Source organism: Phyllostomus hastatus, unplaced genomic scaffold (assembly GCF_019186645.2).
Source record: "Phyllostomus hastatus isolate PE091 unplaced genomic scaffold, TTU_PhHast_1.1 phas_scaffold_46, whole genome shotgun sequence".
NCBI lineage: Eukaryota > Metazoa > Chordata > Mammalia > Chiroptera > Phyllostomidae > Phyllostomus > Phyllostomus hastatus.
In genome coordinates this window covers 27,642,740-27,662,786 of record NW_025334032.1, presented here as the reverse complement: position 1 = coordinate 27,662,786, position 20,047 = coordinate 27,642,740, and the positions used below count along the sequence as shown (strand labels likewise).

The 20,047-nt window shown below is 44.6% G+C and overlaps 1 protein-coding gene across 1 annotated transcript in view; it reads right to left on the bottom strand.

Moving 5' to 3' along the window:
* FUT10 (fucosyltransferase 10) overlaps window positions 1–20,047 on the bottom strand; it is a 62,805-nt gene that overhangs the window by 8,573 nt on the left and 34,185 nt on the right. Inside the window, exon 4 of the mRNA XM_045821864.1 lies at window positions 2,918–3,753. Within this exon, the coding sequence (XP_045677820.1) occupies window positions 2,918–3,753 (836 nt within the window). The remainder of the gene's footprint in view (window positions 1–2,917; window positions 3,754–20,047) is intronic.

Genomic DNA, 20,047 nt, shown 5'->3' with positions numbered 1-20,047 from the left:
AGCTATAAAAACCAGCAGGGATTGAGTTGGCAGAAGAATTGCTTGATTCCCAAGCAGTTCCTCTTAAAGGGCTCACACACAGATTTATTCAGACCCACTCCCTTGGAGTGTCAGCTCCAGGATGGCAACTTGAAAGGCACTAGTGGCATATGGGGAGGAACGAAAGTGTCTACATCAGGGCAAGAACTGGGGGACAATGCTCTCCCAGACAGAACTGTAGCTAGAGGCCATTGTTCCTTTTCTGAACCCTCCCCACTACCCAGATCCACAGAGCTGGAAGATGGGTGCTATATCTGAGACTCCATCAACTTGGCTCACACTGATTGTCCTGTCCTGGTGATTCCCTGAGGCTCTGCCCCACCCAACATACGGGCCACCCAAGACAGTGGTTTTTCCATATGAATGGCTTACTTTGGCTCATGTTTCAAACCTTCCTAAAGCCTCTCAAACAAGCAACAGCTGACTCCAGCAAGTCTCCATCCCCCTGTACCTCTTACTAAGTGGCTCTAGGACCAGCACTAGCAGCAGCTGGCATTGGTTCACAGCCTAGCCTTACTTGGGTGCCCCTAACTCAGCACGAGTAGCAGCCATCTGTAGATCACTTTATAGCTTATGCCAAGTGGCCCCAGACAGAACACAAGCAGTAGATGACATTGACCTGTATCACCTGGGAAACACCAGAAGGCTCTAGAACCCTGCTGAAGTAAGTTCTGTTCTGTGAAGTGGGCTCCTGCAGAGCTTATCCTCCACAGAGGGTAGAGGTTGGTGGTCAGTGGTCAGAGCTAGTCCTTGTAGTGATTGGCCTGAGTAAATCTCTCTCATTGACCTACCAACAGCAATCAACGCTCAGCTACTAGAGAAAGGTATACTCAGCCCACACAGAGAGTGCATCTTGAGTACCTAGCTTGGGTGATAAGGGAGGCTGTGCCACTGGACCCTACAGGACATGTACTACTTTAGGCCATGATACCACGATAGGGAGTCTTAGCAGCTCTACCTAATACATAGGAACAAATACCAGGGGTGCTGCCAAAATGAGGAGACAAAGAAACATGGTCCAAAAGAAAGAACAGGTCAAAAATCCAGAAAAAGAACTAAACAAAATAGAGCTACACAATCTATCAGATGCAGAGTTCAAAATGCTGGTTATAAGGATGATCATGGAACTTAGTGAGGACCTCAACAGCATAAAAAATACCCAGTCAGAAATGAAACATACACTAATTAAAATAATAATTTACAAAGAATCAACAGTAGAGTGGATGAAGCCAAGAATCAAATCAATGATTTGTAACATAAGGAAGAAAAAAGCAACCAATCAGAACAAGAAAAAAGAATCCAAAAAAATGAAGACATTGTAAGCAGCCTCTTGGACAACTTCAAGAGTTTCAACATTAGCATCATAGAGGTGCCAGAAGGAAAAGAAAAAGAGCAAGAAATTGGGATCTATTTGAAAAAATAATGAAAGAAAACTTCCTTAATTTAGTGAAGGAAATAGACATTCAAGTCCAGGAAGCACAGAGAATCCCAAACAAAACGGATGCAAAGAGGCCCACTCCAAGACACATAATAATTAAAACATCAAAGGTTAAAGACAAGGAGAGAATCTTAAAAGCAGCAAGAGAAAAGCAGTTAGTTACTTACAGGGGAGGTCCCATAAGACTGTCAGCTGATTTCTCAAAAGAAACTTTGCAGGCAAGAAGGTATTGGCAAGAAATATTCAAAATGATGAAAAGCAGAGACCTACAGCCAATACTGCTCTATCCAGCAATAATATCATTTAGAATCAAAGAGCAGATAAAGAGCTTCCCAGACAAGAAAAAATGAAAGGAGTTCATCATCACCAAACCATTATTATATGAAATGTTAAAGGGACTTATTCAAGCAAAAGATCAAAACTATGAAAAATAAAAATGCCAAAAAAATGAATGTCTATTAACAACTGAATCTAAAGAACAAACTAAGCAAACAAGAAAACAGAGACAGAATCATGGATACAGAGAGTGTTTTGATGGTTGTCAGATAGGAGTGGGGCTGGGAGAATAGGCAAAGAGGTGAGGGAATTAAGAAGTACAAATAGGTAGTTGCAGAGAAGCCATAGGGATATAAAGTAGAGTATAGGAGACAGAGTAGTCAAAGAACTTATATGCGTGACCCATGGACATGAACAAAGGTGTGAGGATTGCCTGAGGGAGAAGAGGGTGCTGGGTGGAAGGGGGGAAGGAGGAAAAAATCAGGACAACTTTAATAGCATAATCAATAAAATATAATTTGAAAAAATAACAATAATAAAAAATTTCAATGACAATCAAAACTGACCATTCCTTTTCTTTCAATAAATCATTTTATAAAAAATTCAGTTATATATAAAGTAGAACCATTCATGGTACAAGTGAATCAAGTAAGTAAATAAACAAATGTTAAAAGCATCTAGAACTTTGAAGACATTACTAAGAACTGTATCATAATTTAAGAAAAAGAAATCTTTTAAGGATTTTTCCAATCATTATTTGAATATTCTCTACACATTAAAAAGCATGATGAGAAAGGGCAAGAATCAAAGAAAAAGAGAAATTAACTGGTTGTATATGTGAGCTGAAAAGTTCCAAAACAGCAGCCTATGGGACATGAGTGTGAGGACTCTGGCAGAAACCACAGCACTGATAGAAAGGTTAATGGTTAAAGGATGAGATTCAAAACTTTGAATTTTTAAAAAAAATTTGGCCTTCTTCCCTCTCCTGCAGCCCCTGACTCACTCACTGCCCAGCACCTGCAGTATGGTGTCCTCTGGCAAAGAAATACAGGAGAGTTCAAGGCCTTCAGGAAGGACATGGCAGTGAACTTCATGGCAACCTCAAAGGATGCAAAAAAGACAGGCGCCATCAAGACGGCCACGCCAGCACCTTGATTCGCTTACCTTTTCCTGCAGCCTAATATTATCCCACACCTTGTTGCACACCATACACTCAAAGGCATCGACGAAGTTGTCTTGAGTGATGTCTTGCACTCCCCACTTCCGCTCCCTGAGAGCCGTGACAAGCCGCTGGTTAGAGATCTCCCTCTTCAGCTTCCACTCCGTGTAGGCCTCGTACAGTCTGTCGTCACGGTCCAGCCGTCTGATGTAACCGGCCAGCTCTCTGGGGTGGGAAAACTCTGATACGAGAATAGCACTTCTGTTGCTAGGAAGCCAGTCTGTGATGCTGGGGGATCCATAGTACACAGGGACCACCCCCAGTTTCAGGGGCCTCCAGAACTTCTCCGTGATGTAGTCATCGCACACTGCATTCTCAAAAGCAAGGATGAACTTGTACTGCGCAATGATCCTATAAAAGCCATCGGCCTCCATGGAGGCTGGGTTTTTCAGCTGCTGAGGGAGATCTTTGTTGTGTAAACACTCCCCATAGGAGTCGACCTCAATGTAAGTCATCAGCTCTCGAACGTAGCTGTCCCTGTCTGATGGGGGATCACAGTCTGACTGCACATACACCAGCGGAGCGAGCCTCTTTCGAAGGTTGTTTTTGGACTGCAGAGGGACCAGGTATCGGTGTGACTTCAGGACTTCTATGCCCTCCAAGTACTGGGTGGTTAGTGGCAAGTGGGAATGCCGGCTGAACGTGGCAGTGTAGTTGAACAAAGTGATGACGGGCTGATGAAAGAGCTTATAATTGTTTTTCGGAGATTCTTCGTGAAAAAGGGCCCAGTCATGATGGGTTTTCCGGGGCAGAGGTAAGCTGTCTATGTTAAAGTCAGTACCTAGAAGAAGAAAAGAAATATTTAGTATGCCCCAAAGAATTGTGGTTAAGTTTGAGTCCACCTGGTCAGACTAGAACTCAGAGCTTGAGACTGTAAGTAAAAAGCATGGTACAGTCTCTGCAAAGGGCCCGCAGTCAGTCATGAAGCTTTCACCCTGGAAACTGCTCCAGGGGAGAACCCCTAAGGACAGGGTCTGCATTCTCATGTAATGAAAAGGGAAATGGGAGTGGTGTCCAGCCAGGATCTGAAGGGACAATTTACCCCATGGCCTCCTGCAAGCGGCTTGGCCTCCTGTGGGTGTTGTCTAGGAGCGGACACAAGAAATAGGCCGTTCGTTAAAAAGAGAAGAGAAAGGGAGCCAAAAAGGGAAAAGCAGTCAGCTTGGCAGATTGATTAACTGAAAAAAGGTGAAACCATGCAAAAGTAGCCAAAATAAATATCCAGGATAGATTTTTTAATCTGAATGATCGATTTCAACAAAGTGCAGTTAATCAATCTTAGTCAAAGTGGTAGACAAGAGGCTTTTAAAGACAAAGCGCTGATAATAGCACTGCGTTACAGACCACTGCAGGATGGACATGAATTAACAAGCATATCAAGAAATAAAGAAGGCATGAAAGGATTATAATTATGAGTGATTCTAGCATCCATGGGATTGATTGGGAAGCCCCTGGAACGTGATAACGTGAGGACCGGAGTGATGGATGTGGTGAGCAGTTGTTTCCTGCCCGCGTGGGTGGAGACCCCATCGGGAAGAAGTTATTTCCATAACTGAGAAAGAAGAATTAAGACAATATCACAATACAGAATACAGAATTTCTAAAGTGTTCCTGACATGGATGATTTTGTGGCCCCTGCTTTATGCCTTTGAAATGTAAGGGAAGGGTAGAAAAGCCATCTTCCAGGACCCACTGGGAAGAAAAGCACCAAATAAATGCTTCCAGTGAGATAAAACTTATTATCCAGTAGAATTCATAAAAATTATTTGACACCAGTGCACACGGTCAAATAAATGTATACTCTTTGCTTCCAACAGTACATCAGTGAGAAATCAATTACTCAGGAAAGGATTTAAACAGTTAAAGATCAAATAAGATTGTGCTCGAAGACATATACTGAGCATAAAGAAATTGCTGAAGAAAGTACTACTGTCTCGATAACAGGCTTTTTTTCTCAATCATCAAGAATAAAAGATTAATATCTAAAAATGGTTTTTTGTTTACTTGGCATTTGCTATATTTGACCTTTAGCATCAAAAAGAGTACTCATCCTCACAACTGAGATTTAATGGCACATGGGGTTGGATGGTCAGCAAAGGTTAAGAGAGAAACATGAGAACATGAAAGAGAAGAGAATTTTAGGCAATTTATTACATTGAAGTGGTTACTGCTCAAAAAGGTTCCAGGCTGGTCCAGGCCAGTATGGCTCAGTTGGCTGGAGCAACATCTTTTAAACCGACAGGTCATGGGTTCGATTCCTGGTCAGGGCACAGGCCTGGGTTGCGAGTTTGGTCCCCAGTCACAGCGCATGCAAGATGCAACCGATGTTTCTCTGTCACATCGATGTTTCCCTCTCTGTCTCCCTCCATCCCCCTCTCTCTGAAATCAGTGAGCATGTCCTCAGGCAATGACAAAAAAAATCTTTAAAAAGATTCTAGGTTGTCAAGTAGCCAGTGATGGGAACTTGGACCCATAAAACCTGAGTTAGAACATGAAGTTTCCACCGTCAGAATTTCTGCACAAGTCAGAATCAAGGCCATCTGCCTAGGAGAGCAAGAACTACAACCCAGCCCCTGCAGGTCAGAGGTGAGGCTCTAACTGTAAGATCAGAAACTAGAGGGGATGTGATTGACAGGAGGCTGGGCCAGGAATTCCCCGGGGAATCTGATACAGACATCTTGAGTGACTGACTCACACCCCAGTGGCTGTCTGTTACTAACAGTCATGTGGCAGCCGGGTGAGCCCCAGGGAAGATCCAAGGGGCAGAGATGGGAAACAGACAAAAAGCCTGCCTCCGATGCTTCAGGTAAGGGAGAGGGCCCGAACATCGTCTCTGCTTGTCTGCATCAGCAAAGCACAGGAGAAACTACAAACGGCTCTGTCCAGACCTTCTCACGGCCACCCTCTAGATCCACTCAGGCTGTGAGGGTAGAAGGAATCAAACCTGAAACAGCCACCAGTTATAATGAGCCTCATTCATTACAACTAGGAGATGAAGGCTTACAAGCTCATTATACCTTTAACCAAGCTGCTAACGAAACCTTGATGTTGGAAGGACGGGAGAAGAGCGTTGAGTCCCTCCCATTTGCAATCTGTGGTAGCAAAAAAGCCCACAGAATCTAAGCAAGAAACACTGATTTGTATTCACGTACTAAAAAGCAACACAGCTTTTCTATGAGAGTGTGTGGTTATCGTACATCCATCTGAATTTTGTTTAATCTGTAGGAGTGGGGCTTTACATCTTTGAGAGTGGGGGAATGCCTCTTTAACAGAGAGAAAAGTTAAAAGGAACTGACTTTCCAGAAACATGTCCTGTTATTTGCTATCTAAAAAAAACCTTCCTAGTTACACAACATACACACACACACACACACACACATATACACATTGAAACAAGCTTTCTATATTCTTACAAATTAAAATTCTCTGGGGAAGGATTTTTTTGCCCAGTGAAAGTCATTTTGCCCAGTGAATTCCTCCCCTAAGCCTAGACTTTCGGGTGGCAAACACTCAAGAATGCTGATATTAGGACCACAACAGACAGAGAATACTTCACCGAGGACATCACGGCCTGGGGTATGGGGATGAACACGGAGAAACTCCTAACAGGTACGGGATGTAGCTCAGAAAACAACAGTTAGCTCTCTCTGACTCCAGGGAAATGCCCACTATAGTAAGAATTGGAACTCGGGTCTTTAAAGAAACGAAAATCAACTAACTTATGATAAATCCAAAAAAAAAATGTGACTAACCTGCATGTGATTGTTTTACTAGTCATCTTCACCGGATCGTACCTTTAACAAATTCAGATTCAGACTTTTCTTTTCTCTGGGTTATTTGTGTTTATTGACTACTGACAGATTTATTCCTTCCTCTAAATAACAGCTGACAAATAGATCGTAAGCGCTAAAGTGCAATGTAAAGGAAACTGCTAGGGCATGCAACTGGAGCAAAATCCATGCTGGCGGAGGATGCCAGACTGCTGACTGCGGAGACTGAACTGAAACAGCAGGTGAGCAGAAGAGCGCCAATGCCCGATGAATGATACGTGGTTCTGCGCTCCGTCTCTTCTGCGGGATTGTTGACTCTTCTTCTGTGATTTCAAGACAGGCCAGTAAAGACAGAGAGCAACGCATGCTACTCACCCCACTGGACCAATGAGGTCTGAGTTATTTATCTGGAGCTCAGAGCCCCTGGTGGGGACCAGAACTTTCAGACTGACTAGTGGTAAAGGACCTGCTACAATGCTCAGTCTGTTGAATGAACAACTTCCCCTGGGCACTCCCAAGAACACCCACAAAAATCATACCCAGCGTAAACCCAGTCCCTTGGGAAGGCTGCATGCCTTAACTGGGGGCAAACAGTGCTCCCACAAAATGGCCTTCAAAGGTAATTTCTGTTTTTAAAAAGAATCTCTATGACAAAACTGTGGCCCATAAAACGTGGTGCCACCTAACAACTCCCAGTAGAGGGAACTAAAATTTTGGGGGGAAAAAAACAGTTTAAGGCAAGCAGCTGCCTCCGATGTTATCATCCAGCATTTCCATAGTTCATTGCTATTGTTAAAGCCATTTCACACGAATTTTCTCAGCTTTCCCTCACAGCCCTGTCAGATCATTTGTTTTCTCTAAGGTCCTGAGGGTTAACTAAAAATGTGAAAGAATGGTGTCGGTAACTGGGAAAGGCTCCCGTTCCCTCGGGCTAAACTCCAGCCAAGGGCACTAGAGGTTGGTGCCACACGGAGGCCCGGGAGGTACCGCCTGCCTCTGACCAGCGCAGAGAGACTCGGGCAGGCCACCCCACTCAGAGCACTCTCCTACCCACGTCCAGACCCCTGCTCTTTCCTCTCTGCCCTCCTCTCTCTTCACGAGTCCTTTCATCTTCCCCTTAATCAATCCTATGTCCCATGGGCCTCTCTCAATTATACATGTTATAGTCCTCTATCAATTATGCATGTTCAATTAGGCATCTGTCTGTCCTAGCCCTGGGCCTGGAAATTTCTCCAGCCCCCTGACTGAGCCAGTGCTACAGGCCAGTCAATAACTCTGCAGCCCCCTGCCACGCAGGGCCTGAGGCGGGAGTACAAATAGAGCCCCACGCACCCTGAGCCTAAACATGGAAAAGCTATAAATCAATCTAACAAGCTATAAATCAATTTAACAAGCTGTTAAATGTTTTATCTTTCCACCTTAACATACATGCATCATGATTTTATTTAAAAGTGCAAATGGTTCACACGGAATAGGGATAACATATATTCAAGACTAACGCCGTTTTGTGCCACAATTCATAATTGTTGGGGGGACCTGGTATGGGGTGAAAAGGGGAGAAGGAAGAGGACTGTCCTTCACTTGCCCACCTACCCTCAGTCCCTCAGACCTCCCCTTCCAATCACTCAGGGCCGCTGCAGGTGAAACACCCATTTTCTTCTCCTCTTGGGATGAGGGTGGGTGTTGAGCTTAGTTCTATACTGAAGCTTCTGTCTTCTGCTGCAGTAGCTCAAATAAAATCCAGCCTGTTTTTAACATGTTTCCATGCAATACTTTTCATTTACTATTCGCACCTTTGTGGTCACCACTGGACAACCTTTAAACCCATCTGCCCTTGGGAAGATAAACCAGGGATGCGCTGGTCCTCTGGAATGGACTCCAATCTGGCCTCTGGGGCAGGGAATTCTGGGGTTCCCATGATAAATTTGGATGTGGAGGGCACAGGCCCTGTGGCCACGAGTGGCTATATGACCATGGCCCATAAACTCCTCGCAGCTGGAGGAAGGCCAAAGTAGACAGACCCCCCACCCTGGCCAAGTCTGAGGGCTCCATTGTTCTAACTTAAGTTGCCACTCACCCTCCCCAAGCATGGCTGGTGACCAGAATTCATGCTCTCCACCAAATAAGGGCCTGATGTACCTTTCGTGATTCCTTAAACAAAGTGCACAAATTTAGCTGTATCTTATGTTCTGTATTACCCAAGGCTCAGACCCTGTAAACAGCATTTCTCAGGATCCCTTGCCAACTGTCTTGCAATTAGGCCCCACCGATGGGAGCACCGCGGGGAGACTGGAAGGTTGGAGGGGAAAAGGAACATGTTCCTAAAGCCTTCTCATGTTGCAGAGAGAGCCGCAGCTCTGGAGACCCGGGTCATGTGGACAGTGTTGACAGCCACTGCAGCAGGGGCAGTGACCAGGAGGGCTGGCTCATGGGTTCCTGCTCACCTCCACCAGGGAGGCCTTGGAGACCAGCCATCCTGCACTTTGAGTAGAGTGATTTCCCTGAGACGTTTCCTGTTATTCATTTTGCATAACCTTCCACCTCCCCTTTCTGCTCCAACTAGCCCTTCAACCCCTTTGTAATCCATTCCCATGATGAATTTCCACTATTTGAAATACCTAGAATAACTTGTTTTCCTATGAGACTGATTAATACAGAAGCCCATTTCCAAACCTTGGGACTTCCATCTGTTTGCAACTTATTATTTCAAGTTGTGTTACAAGTTTTCTCTTGCTCCTTTGGTCCTTGATTTTTCTAAAAATACTGTTTCAACACAGTTTTTCCCCCTTATTACCATCATCCCAGGTTCCTATCTTCCCCTCAGAAAATCGCCTTTCTGTTTAATTTCTCCTAGTCCATCTGGTGAGAATTTGGAAGCAGAAATAATGCAAGTCTCCCATTTAAGAGGTGAAAATATAAGACTGGAAAATGAGACTGCCTTTAAGAAAGGAACCATCAAATTACTTGAAACCAATAGCACATTCCTCATTCAGGTACTGTTATAAATTCCTTCTCCCAGCTGCTAATTAAAATATACAGAACATGGATGACCCAGGCTGCTACAAAGAACGATGAGGTGGAGGTGAAGGTCTTCAGAAAAACTATATTTGAACTCATTTGAAGTTCTACCACAAATTACAAATCCTCTCCACCGTGTTTCTTGACATTTAATGTAAAAAGAGATGAAGACTTTTTTGTTGCTCAAAGATTCACTACAGAGCTTTCTACCCATTGGAAATGAAAACCTCTAAGACCAAAAGATGTTCAAGCTTAGGAAACAACGGGCCAGACACCGTTGTAGGGGGCAGCTATAGCTCATGAATCACATCTACTGTTAATCACCTCAGCCGGAGCTAAACTCGTAGTGACCTCCCTGAGTTTGTTTTAATTTCCTGTCTTGGATTAAATCATTTGTTTCATAAAGCTCAAAGAACTTTCAGTGTTCAAGATAACTACTACAACTGCTATCTCCCTGCTATAAGTGCAACAGCATATTCAAGTTTTCTGACAGTGTCTAAATCGAAACCAAAAGGAAATTCAGTGGCTTCGCCAGAAATAATTAGAGAAAGTGAGGGTTAGGTGTTGTGAAGACCAAGAAGAAAGGAGCAGGAGCAACAGTTTGCAGTGCAGCCTAAGGCACTCCCCTCCCCCAAGGGCCGGGGAGCTGATGCCACCAAGGGTATTGGTGAAGGGCCTCGGGCCTTGCAAAGCCACACTTCAGAGCCCCAGAACACTCTGCTGAACTTGGGCATAAAACTTTCAAGGCCAAGCTCCATAACCCTGGGTTAGGGTTTGTGACCTCTCTCAAGGCATGTGAAGAGTTTATTCTTTGTTTTGAAAGGACACATTAGGGTGTTTCCCATCTCACGTTCCGATTCTCTCCGTTGCAGCTAACACACCGGGAACCAGGAGACACGGCCAGTAACACCGAGAGGCACAGCCACTGCCACAAAGCAAGTCTGTACTGGTCCTACTGCCGGGGAGCATGAAGCTGGGAACTCTGGGGCTTTAAACCCGAACAAAACAAGCCCTAGAGATCTTATGACTGCGAATGTCAATGTTAAACCATTAGCTGAAGCTCAAAGTGGAGTAACACAAACACAATTAGCCGTGACAGGAGAAAAAAAGGAATCATTGTTTCTGACTGGTCAAAGAGTTTGGGGCTGAATTTCTGATGAGTACATAGGAAAACCAAGCAATTAAAGAAAATAAATATGACCCAATTATTAATCAGTGTACTATCAGAAAAGTAATCAGTGTACTATCTGTTTCACCTGTGAATGTCATCTGCATAGTTATAATAATGTAGAGTAAATATTGATCTATCAAATACAGTAATACAAGTGCAAGGTGGAGATACAGGAGGGTGAGTGTGTGTGGACAAGGACAGGGTAAGAGAGTAAACGCTCATCTTCCAAGATTGAGTCAACAGATAACACCTAACAATGAAAACCCGTGAAATATCATCATGTAACCTAGAGATCTGGTGATACCGACCAAAGAGGTCAATAAAGGGCCTGCAAGTGGTAACCTCGGGGGGGAACTTTGCTATTTAAACTTAGAATATGTATAGTTCTGATAAAAATAAAAATAAAGTGAGCAAAAGGTCATATGGGAATAGTGTCCCCATGCACCAGAAACCCAGGTCCCTCCCCTCTGTTAACGGTCTCTTGTATGTTCTGCATTTTAAAAAAAAAAAATGGAAGGAAGGAAGAAGGGAAGGAAGGAAGGAAGAAGGGAAGAAAGGAAGGAAGGAAATCACACTTAATTAAATCTAGGACAAATAAACTATAAGATGCCCCATTATTTTTCATGTCACTAAGAAAAGTATTTCCAACTGAACTATGGTATAATGCTTTCTTATGCTTAGAATTCTTATTTATACTTATTGAAAGAACCTTTTTAGATTTGCTTATAGATTTTTATTATGCATGAATGCTTAGAAAAGTATGTTAAATTGTTAAAGTTTCTAAAGTGTCTTCACATTCAGAGTCCAACAGTCCTGAATCACTTTTGAGTCTTTGATGTCAGTGGTTTTAATACAATATTTAGCTCTGTGCCCTTAAGACTGTTAGCAACACAGCATTGCTTATAAGACTGCTCCGCTCTCGTCTCTGAGATTTCCCTCCAAACCTCTCACACCCGTCTCCCAGCTTCAATGCCCATGCTCTCCTTGCACTACCAGGAGTCAAAGAGAGCTTCCAGACACCAACTGGACTCATATTCTTCCCTCAGATGGTTCTTAAATGGTTTGCTGATGGCCACGTCCAAGGGCTGCCGCTGCCCCACTGTGCCAGATGGAAGGACCGCCACGGCCCGCTGCTGCCGCCCGACTGGCGGTGACTGAGGGAAGCTATCAACCACACCACACGTGCCGACTTCAGAGCTGTGAACACTGAAAAAAGAAAAACGCTTTTCAGAATTAAAGAAGTGTTTTCACAGCAATGAAAACACAGGACACACACTGTTGTGCACCTGGCCTTCTCCGTGAAGGGACATGTCCGTGGAGAGAGATGTCCACATCATCAGCGAACACGGCCCCGCCCTCTTCTTTCTAACGACCATGTGGTTCTTCCATCGAGTGCACGCGGCCACGTCAACATCCTCCCAGTTTTCCCACTTTGTGGGACAAATCTACACTCTGAAAAGTGGCTCAGGAAAGAGCCTTGTATCCGAAGGCACTCGATACAGCTGGCATCTTCGGTAACAAGCAAAACTTCAGCACACACTACCCAGGTGCCTGTCTCAGACTCTTGGCTGGAGGGATGCTTTACAGGCGTTAATCCTGAGTACAGCAGTCAGTCTCCAAGTTAATTATACCCTCTGAATGATCAATACACCAGATGAGTGCTATTTGCAAAGCGAGTCTACCCACCAGGTAGATACAGAACTGCCAAATCATTCATTATATTCCAATTAGCCTCCGGACCACATTTGGCCTTAGTTGGGAGCTATGACCTTGGAAAATAAACTCTTGTTCTCAAAAACCGCCAGCGTCCCACTCCACGGAATCATCTTAGAATCTCTCTACCCAAGAGAGAAACGATGAAGAATAAAGCACTGTCCCCCAAAGCTGACCATGTCTAGGATACTCCAGACTGATTTCCTAATGCACATGTGTCTCATCACAGAAATAACAAAACAACAACAAATTTGGCCAAGGGTTGCAGGTCCACATTAAGAACCCTTAGTAGTACAATCTATAAATTGTATGTTATAGGCCCAAGCGTGATACTATAAAAAAATACAATCCATCCACTTCCCCTCTGGCAGTCAAAAAGAGTGAGACAGTAACACATAAAGCAAAGGACATAAACAATGTCCCATCCATTTTTATTTTTCTTAATTTTTATCAAATGTCCAGTATGATACATGCTCAATACAAAAACTTCTATTGCACTAAAAAACATAAAAGAGGGATTAGAAGCCAGAGGACAAAAGGAAGAGGAGGAGAAACATCACCCATATTCCCAAAGAGGCAATGTTCACATCGGGAGTGTGTCAGTGCATCGGTGTGGGAGAGTGTATGTGTGTGAGGGTCAAATGACAACACGGGACAACTCTTCAGCACACTCACTGCTGGCGTCTTTAAAAAAAGAATTTATAGTGATGTTAGTTTATGCTATATTGTTCATATTCAAAGACAGATGACATCTGTCCCCAAACACCTCATCAAGTAGAGACAGTGGGTCAAAGCAAGAACAGAATGAGCCCCAAGACTGGAGATGAAAATGCCTCACACACTCTGACAAGGGAGGCCTACTGGGCAAGGCAGACAGCTCAAGGTTCCCTGTATTCCTGCCCTCCAAAGCTGCAGCCCGTGCAAGCAGATAGCCCGCAAGGGACCAGGCGCACAGGGGCAAAAGCACAAGATGAGAGTGAGAAAAGGAGGGTGCTCAGAGAGAGATACCATCACACAAAGTCTGGGAGCAGCTGGGTGTGATCAGGCAGGTGAGTCACAGAGTTTTCAGCCATCTCAGCCCTCGGAGGACCATGTGGAGAAACGGCAGAGTCGGAGGACGTCTGCAGTGACCTGTTGACCTGCTGAGCAAAACAGGTCTGCCCACCCAGACTTCTGGCTGAGTCAGTTAAGTGCGTGCCTGGATTGCTCAGCCACTTCGGGTCTGGTGTTCACACCTGCAGCCCTAACGCATCTGAAGGATGACGGCATTGGTCTGGGGCCTAATGTCTGGGGAGTCTGCCGGTGGCTGCATTGCAAAGCTGGGCTGTAGGTGAGGCCTTTCCTGCTCTTTTTCTAAACTGGGCTAAATTGCTATTGACTCTGAATCTTTAGAAGGTGAACGCTTTTGCAGGAAGAGCTTTCCGGGTTGCCCGACTCCTCATTTTGGTTGTTTCCTATTCAGTGATCTTGTGACACTTGGTAGTGACCTAACTACAGCATTTACCACACTCAACTGCAATTATGTGTGGACCTGCCTGGCTCCCCCTCCAGGACCCATGGGTGGTTCATCCTTGCCTGTAGAACCAGACCTAGAGCCTGGAATACAGTAGGTACGCAAAGATATTTGGAGAATAAATAAATGCATTTTTAGATTTTATTGTGCAGAAGTCAGGCCTTAGTTTATTTTGACAGTAAGAGGTAGATGACAAGAAGTAAAAGCAGAAATTGGGTGCCAACACCAAGTATCTGTCAAGGGGACAGAGCTCAAAGGTGGAATGGCTGGGCATTCTAAAAACATCTTAAGATTGAAACAAAGTATTGAAGGCCCTTTATACAACTGTCATCTGCAAATTACAACAGTCCCATCAACAGCGAACAGGGATTTCAGTTCGCATTGCTAGCTGTTCACTTCAGGAAGCGCATCTCCACCCACTGAGGCTAATAGGTTTCTGTGGACATAACAGAATGCGTGAAGTCAGGGAGAAGTAGGTGAAGTGCATTGATGAGAACATCACTACCTCATCTCACGCACTTTCCCCAGCCTCATTTACTCTGGCAAGTAATTTTACTTGAAGTACTTACGATAACACTTCACAGTAGACTAGTAGGTAATACTACAACCTCACAACAAATAACGAAATCTTAGCAACACTGTGGCACTTATTGTTCCAGTTAATTAATTATTTGCAAAAAAATTCTTTGACAGAGTCAATGATTTGAGAAGGAATTAGTGACTCATAAAAATTAAAAATGGATTATTAAGAAAATGCTAAAGAATTGGACTCTTAACCTGAGCTTTGGTATGGAAGATTTTTAGGTGTAGGTGATTTCTTAACTATTCCATGCTGACCTCATTTTCATTAGTGTTTCTTAGCAGTCAGGAAAAAGAAAATGAAAATTATGCTAATCCTGAGCTCATGTGAAGTCCAAGAAATTATAACTAGAAAATAAATCAATAAGCCAAGCATCTTAAATTTTTTCTGAGAAGTTTGATACAAATCAAATGTATAAGTAAGCAATAAAAAAGATTTACTAAACACAGAGAAAATTATGAATTTTGTCTGAGCTTACAAAATTTAATTATCCACTTTTATTCTGTTTTAAATTTTTCACATGTTAATAAGAATTCAAAACTTGAAGGAAAGTCAGTACATTCTCTTCAAGGCCAATTTGGCAGTATGTACCAAAAGTTTTATTTAATTTATCCACTGACACAGTGACACCATTCTCAGATATCTAGAGGAATAATAGCACATGTAAGCAGAAACATACAAGCATATTCATAACAAAAAAAAAACAGCAATAGCCTAATCATTGGCAAGAATGGCTAAACAAATGTAGGTACCCTTCTACCATTGAATCACCATAGCTTTAAAAATAATGAAGTAAATTTATATAGTCTAATCTGAAAAATCCTCAAATTACATGTTTAAATGAAAAAATTGTATTTCTATAGTATGTCAGTTTAAGGAAAAAAACAGGCAAAGCTGTAGGCTGAATTCAATTGTACATAAAACTTCTGAAAAAATAGGCATTAATCTGCCTGGAACAAGGATTGAGAAAGAAAAGATGAAATTTCATTACTTTTGCTTGCTAGATTTCTTTATTGTTTAAATTTTGCCTTAATAATATATTCATACATCATCTACATAATTTTTGAAAATCAGAAAAAACTAAAGGAAAAAAGAAACACTTCTCTGAAGAGAAGCATCAAAAAGTCTCACAGACTTTGTATAATATGTGAAGGCTCACAGATAGGCTCCAAAATTACCGTATCATCCCCAGGGCTGCTTAGGAGACACTGCCTTTGGAATGCCACATGCTTACAATAGCGCATTTCAGAATTTATGTGGAAAATTCTGTGGCACAGTTCACTTCTGGGGACTTCATATGCTCTGAAAGAAACCTGACAGGTAATAGATTTTGCATGAACATCCACAGGTGAACGTGTTGTGCTAACAGCCAGTTAATGAATAATTTCAGATAAATATGAGACATGAGCACGCATCCTCAGAGAAGCCACGTTAGAACAATGACTTCTAACTCGGTTGAAAAACTTGGTTGGGTTTTTAAAAATTAAACACATCACAATAATCAAGCTGGAGCCCATCAAACCAAACACCCGAAAGAATAATAATGACTAATCTAATGTGTTCATCAAAGCGCTTTCAAATCTGTCCTTCACGATCCTGATTACATTTCAAAGTATTAAATGTTGGCAATGTCAGAGCTCCTAAATTAGTATTCTGGAAAACAGTAAAGTAATAAAACATAATATATCCTTAATAAAGTAGGAAACCAAACTATACAAAACGTTTCTGACAACCTCGGCTGAAATCAGGAAAGTGAAGCGTGCCAGCCCAGCTGGAGAGCGCACCCAGAGGACCCGAGGACCCAGGGACCCAGGGACCCAGGGACCCAGAAGCGGGTCCCTGCTGCTGAGAGCCTCCAGGGGAAGATACATCAATGCCCTTTTTTCTTGCCTGTCGTCTATAGTTGAGAAGTTCACACCCCTCCTGCCCTAATGTTCTTTATGGCGCCTGTAGAGGGGCTAGGGTGACTAACAAATCCCAATTTGCCTGAGACTTGTCCAGTTTTACCACTGACCAGTGACAAAACCCTGTATCCCAGGAACTCCCTGAGTCCTGGGCACCTTGAGATAGCTGGTCCCTTCCCAGACCACACTGTCATCAAATCCAAAAATGACCCAACCCTCAGCATGGGCAGAAGAGGCGTGAATTGTGTTCCATCAAGTCTTCTTCCTGGTCATGTCAGTTTACAGTGTGAGCTAAAAATATCCGAGTTTCATCTCTTGATCTGAAAATAAAGGAAACTCAAAAACATACTGTGCAACGAAAGCCAGACCAAAAAAAAAAAAAAAAAAAGAGTACACAGTACACAATCCAACTTATATGAAGTCTCTAAACTAGCAAGACTAGCCTGTGGAGAACGAAATCAGATGCGTGGTTTCCTGGGGCATGGCTGGAGGGTGGGGGTGACACAGTGCGGGGTGGGGAGGTGGGGGAGGCTGACCGACCTACAGAGGGCCACAAGGGTCCTTCTGCTCCGGCGAAATGCTCTATATCTTCACTGGTAAGTTGTCACCAACTGCTGATTGCAAATGTGTGCATCTGTTACACATGAACCTCACCTTTCAAGAGTTTTTTTTTAAGAGAAATTTTAAAAAGTGAGGTCTTCCATCGCCCTAAAGATTCAGTACAGGCTGGAACACTATCTTTTCCGGATGCTATTGAAGCATCCCTGAAAGTTAGAGAGACTTGGGCAGATTGGACAGCGCTGGTCACTTCCAACTCTACCACTAAACGGGACTCCAGGGGAGCAGCACGTCACCTCAACCCCCTAAGTACCATCAACTCAAGATTCACTCACAACTTGTATAGTCCGTCATCACAGGAAATTGTACGGAGTCCTTCTCCAGAAATGAAGAAAGAAAAGCCTAGCTAATGCTCTCCCATTGTATGCTATTTGGTTGTTACAACTATGAATTCCTCAAAAGACTGGAAGAGCAAAGGCACAACAGAAAGGAAGGTGGTGGGAATTTCAGTGCCGCTAAGTAATGCAATAGAGCAGCCCAACATAAACAGCTTCCAGTACAGAGATAACATGAGCTGCAGAACCTAATCTAATAGAAACGGGTAAAGTGGCTTTGGTTCGGGAGGTGGTCTCCGTTCTGACCTTGGTGCCTTATTCACTCACTTCAAGGAAAGTAACACCTGAAAGCTGCCTAGACTCTAGGGAGCTGAAGCACGGGCTCCCAAGATGGAAGTGCCTGGAAGGAGACCCGAGAGCCCAAACGGATGGCCTTCGATGCACCAGTAAGTGATCCTTCCGCAGAGAAATAGTCCTTGAATATTTGATTTTGACGTGTTTTCTTGCCCTGATCCAAGGAAACCATCCCTTTGCCCTTCCCTGCTTCTTCTGTGATTCTAACACTGCCCAGGACTGGTACGCCCTGTAAAGAGTCCGTATCTGAGGCTGGAATGCAGGGACTCCGTTTCATTGCTAAACAGCCCTGAGACAGGGGGCGCAGTACCCAGTACCCACAGGAGGGAGGCGCCACCTGCTGGTGGTGACTGGGGGAGGAGAACGCAGTCCAACCTTTGAAAGGCCTGTAGGGAAGCATCCATGAACTTGCACTGGAAATTTCTCACGTGAAAAGCCAGCCTCCCACTTGACACAGACCTGGCGAGGTCTAGGACTCACGAGCCTCTGGGTGTGTGTACACCTGCACATCTCCATGTGCCAAGGGTGTGCTGATTCCTGTCGTCCAGGGAAGGGGCGCCTTGCACTGCACCAGTAGAGCCAAACATCGTCGTAGAATTACTTCCCAGTTGGGAAATAGAAAGTTATGGGGTTGACTCTCCCAGCTGATGGTATGTAATGAAGTCTAGCACACAGCTGAGATCCGGGCCCAGGGAAACATCAGAGCCAGCTCCATCCTCTGCAACCCAAGAGCTGAGCTGGCATGCAGGGTCCCCCGCGCGGCACTGTCCACCCACCCCAGATCCTTCCGGCAAGCCGCCTGTCACTGACGACCGCCTGACAGCCATTTCCCACCGGTTTCCTACCTAGTTGTCAAGTCCCCGGTGTCTAATAATGAGCAGGGGATAGCTGTTGGGCGTTATGGTCCAGGTCATTCAGGTGCCAAGCTCTGAAAATAAATCCTCCCCCAGTAACTTGGAGCTAGTGCTCAGGAAAAATAATGGCACCTCAGAGATCTTAGGGCTTGCATGAAAGGAATTAGAGGATTAGAACTGGTGAATGACGTTATGAGAAAAACAGCACGTCCCCTGATCCAAGGTACATAAGAAAATTAAGACACGACACCGCCGAATCAGGATGGAGGGAGCAGGACAGGGAAATGCTGGAGTGGCTTTAATCTCCAGCACCGCTGGCAGGTGGCCACGGTGAGCCGGAGAGCAGTGTTTTTATTTTCCATTGATCTGTTCACTAGCAGATACACCGAAGAGGATGTGCTGGCTTCAGCCTTGCTGCGTGGCTCTACCTCAAAACGAAAAACTGCGCAGTACCATGAGTTAATTCGAAAAATCTCCGTTTGGGATTTGAAACAATAGGCCAAACAGAGAGGGAGGAACCCAGAACACCCTTGCAGGACCCGCTGTAAACAAAGTGCATGAGAGCACCCCTGGGCCCGCCAGAGCTCGGGAGCTCCGACACCCCGCGCTGCGCTGGCCAAAGCGCTGGGCGTGTGCAGCTCAGAGCAGGCACGGGAGGGAAGTCCATTCGCCGCACGCACTGGAAGAGTCACGTCTCCGCACGCGCATCACACGGGCAACACAAACCATTTCAACAGAGTCGACACATCAGCAGTGCTTTGTACTTAAAACTCATTACCGTCTTTGGTCCAAAAGCCCGGGAAAGTAAAACCCTCAACAGGAGGGAAGCTCACAGCCTTTGAAATCATTACCAAAATACTTTTTCAAATAAAGCCTCAAAATGTTTTCAAAGGCATTACCTACAGGGCCAAGGACAACAGGAGTTAAGCCCTGGGAATACATTGTAAGGCTGGGCGAAACCCTAAAAAGGCCTGGAAAACTGACCTTGGGCAGTAACTGTACAACTGGAACCGCTGTTGGATGGGCCCAGCCAGTTCGCTCCGCAACGACAGAGCCGAGCCGAGCACAGAAAGACTGAAAACACGGGGACTGCGATTCCTGCGCAGGCGCCAGCCTCGCGGCAGAGCACAGCCCTGGGGAGCGGCTTCAGCCCGGCCACTACCTTCGCTCCGGCCTCAGTGGATCCACTAGCCTGAAGGCCATCGCGCTGACCTGCTCAAGAAAGAATCTTTTCTCGTAACACCCATCACATCTCCTGGGAGACGCCGGGCGCCACGGCCTGGAGCAAGGGGTCCGTGCTCAGGG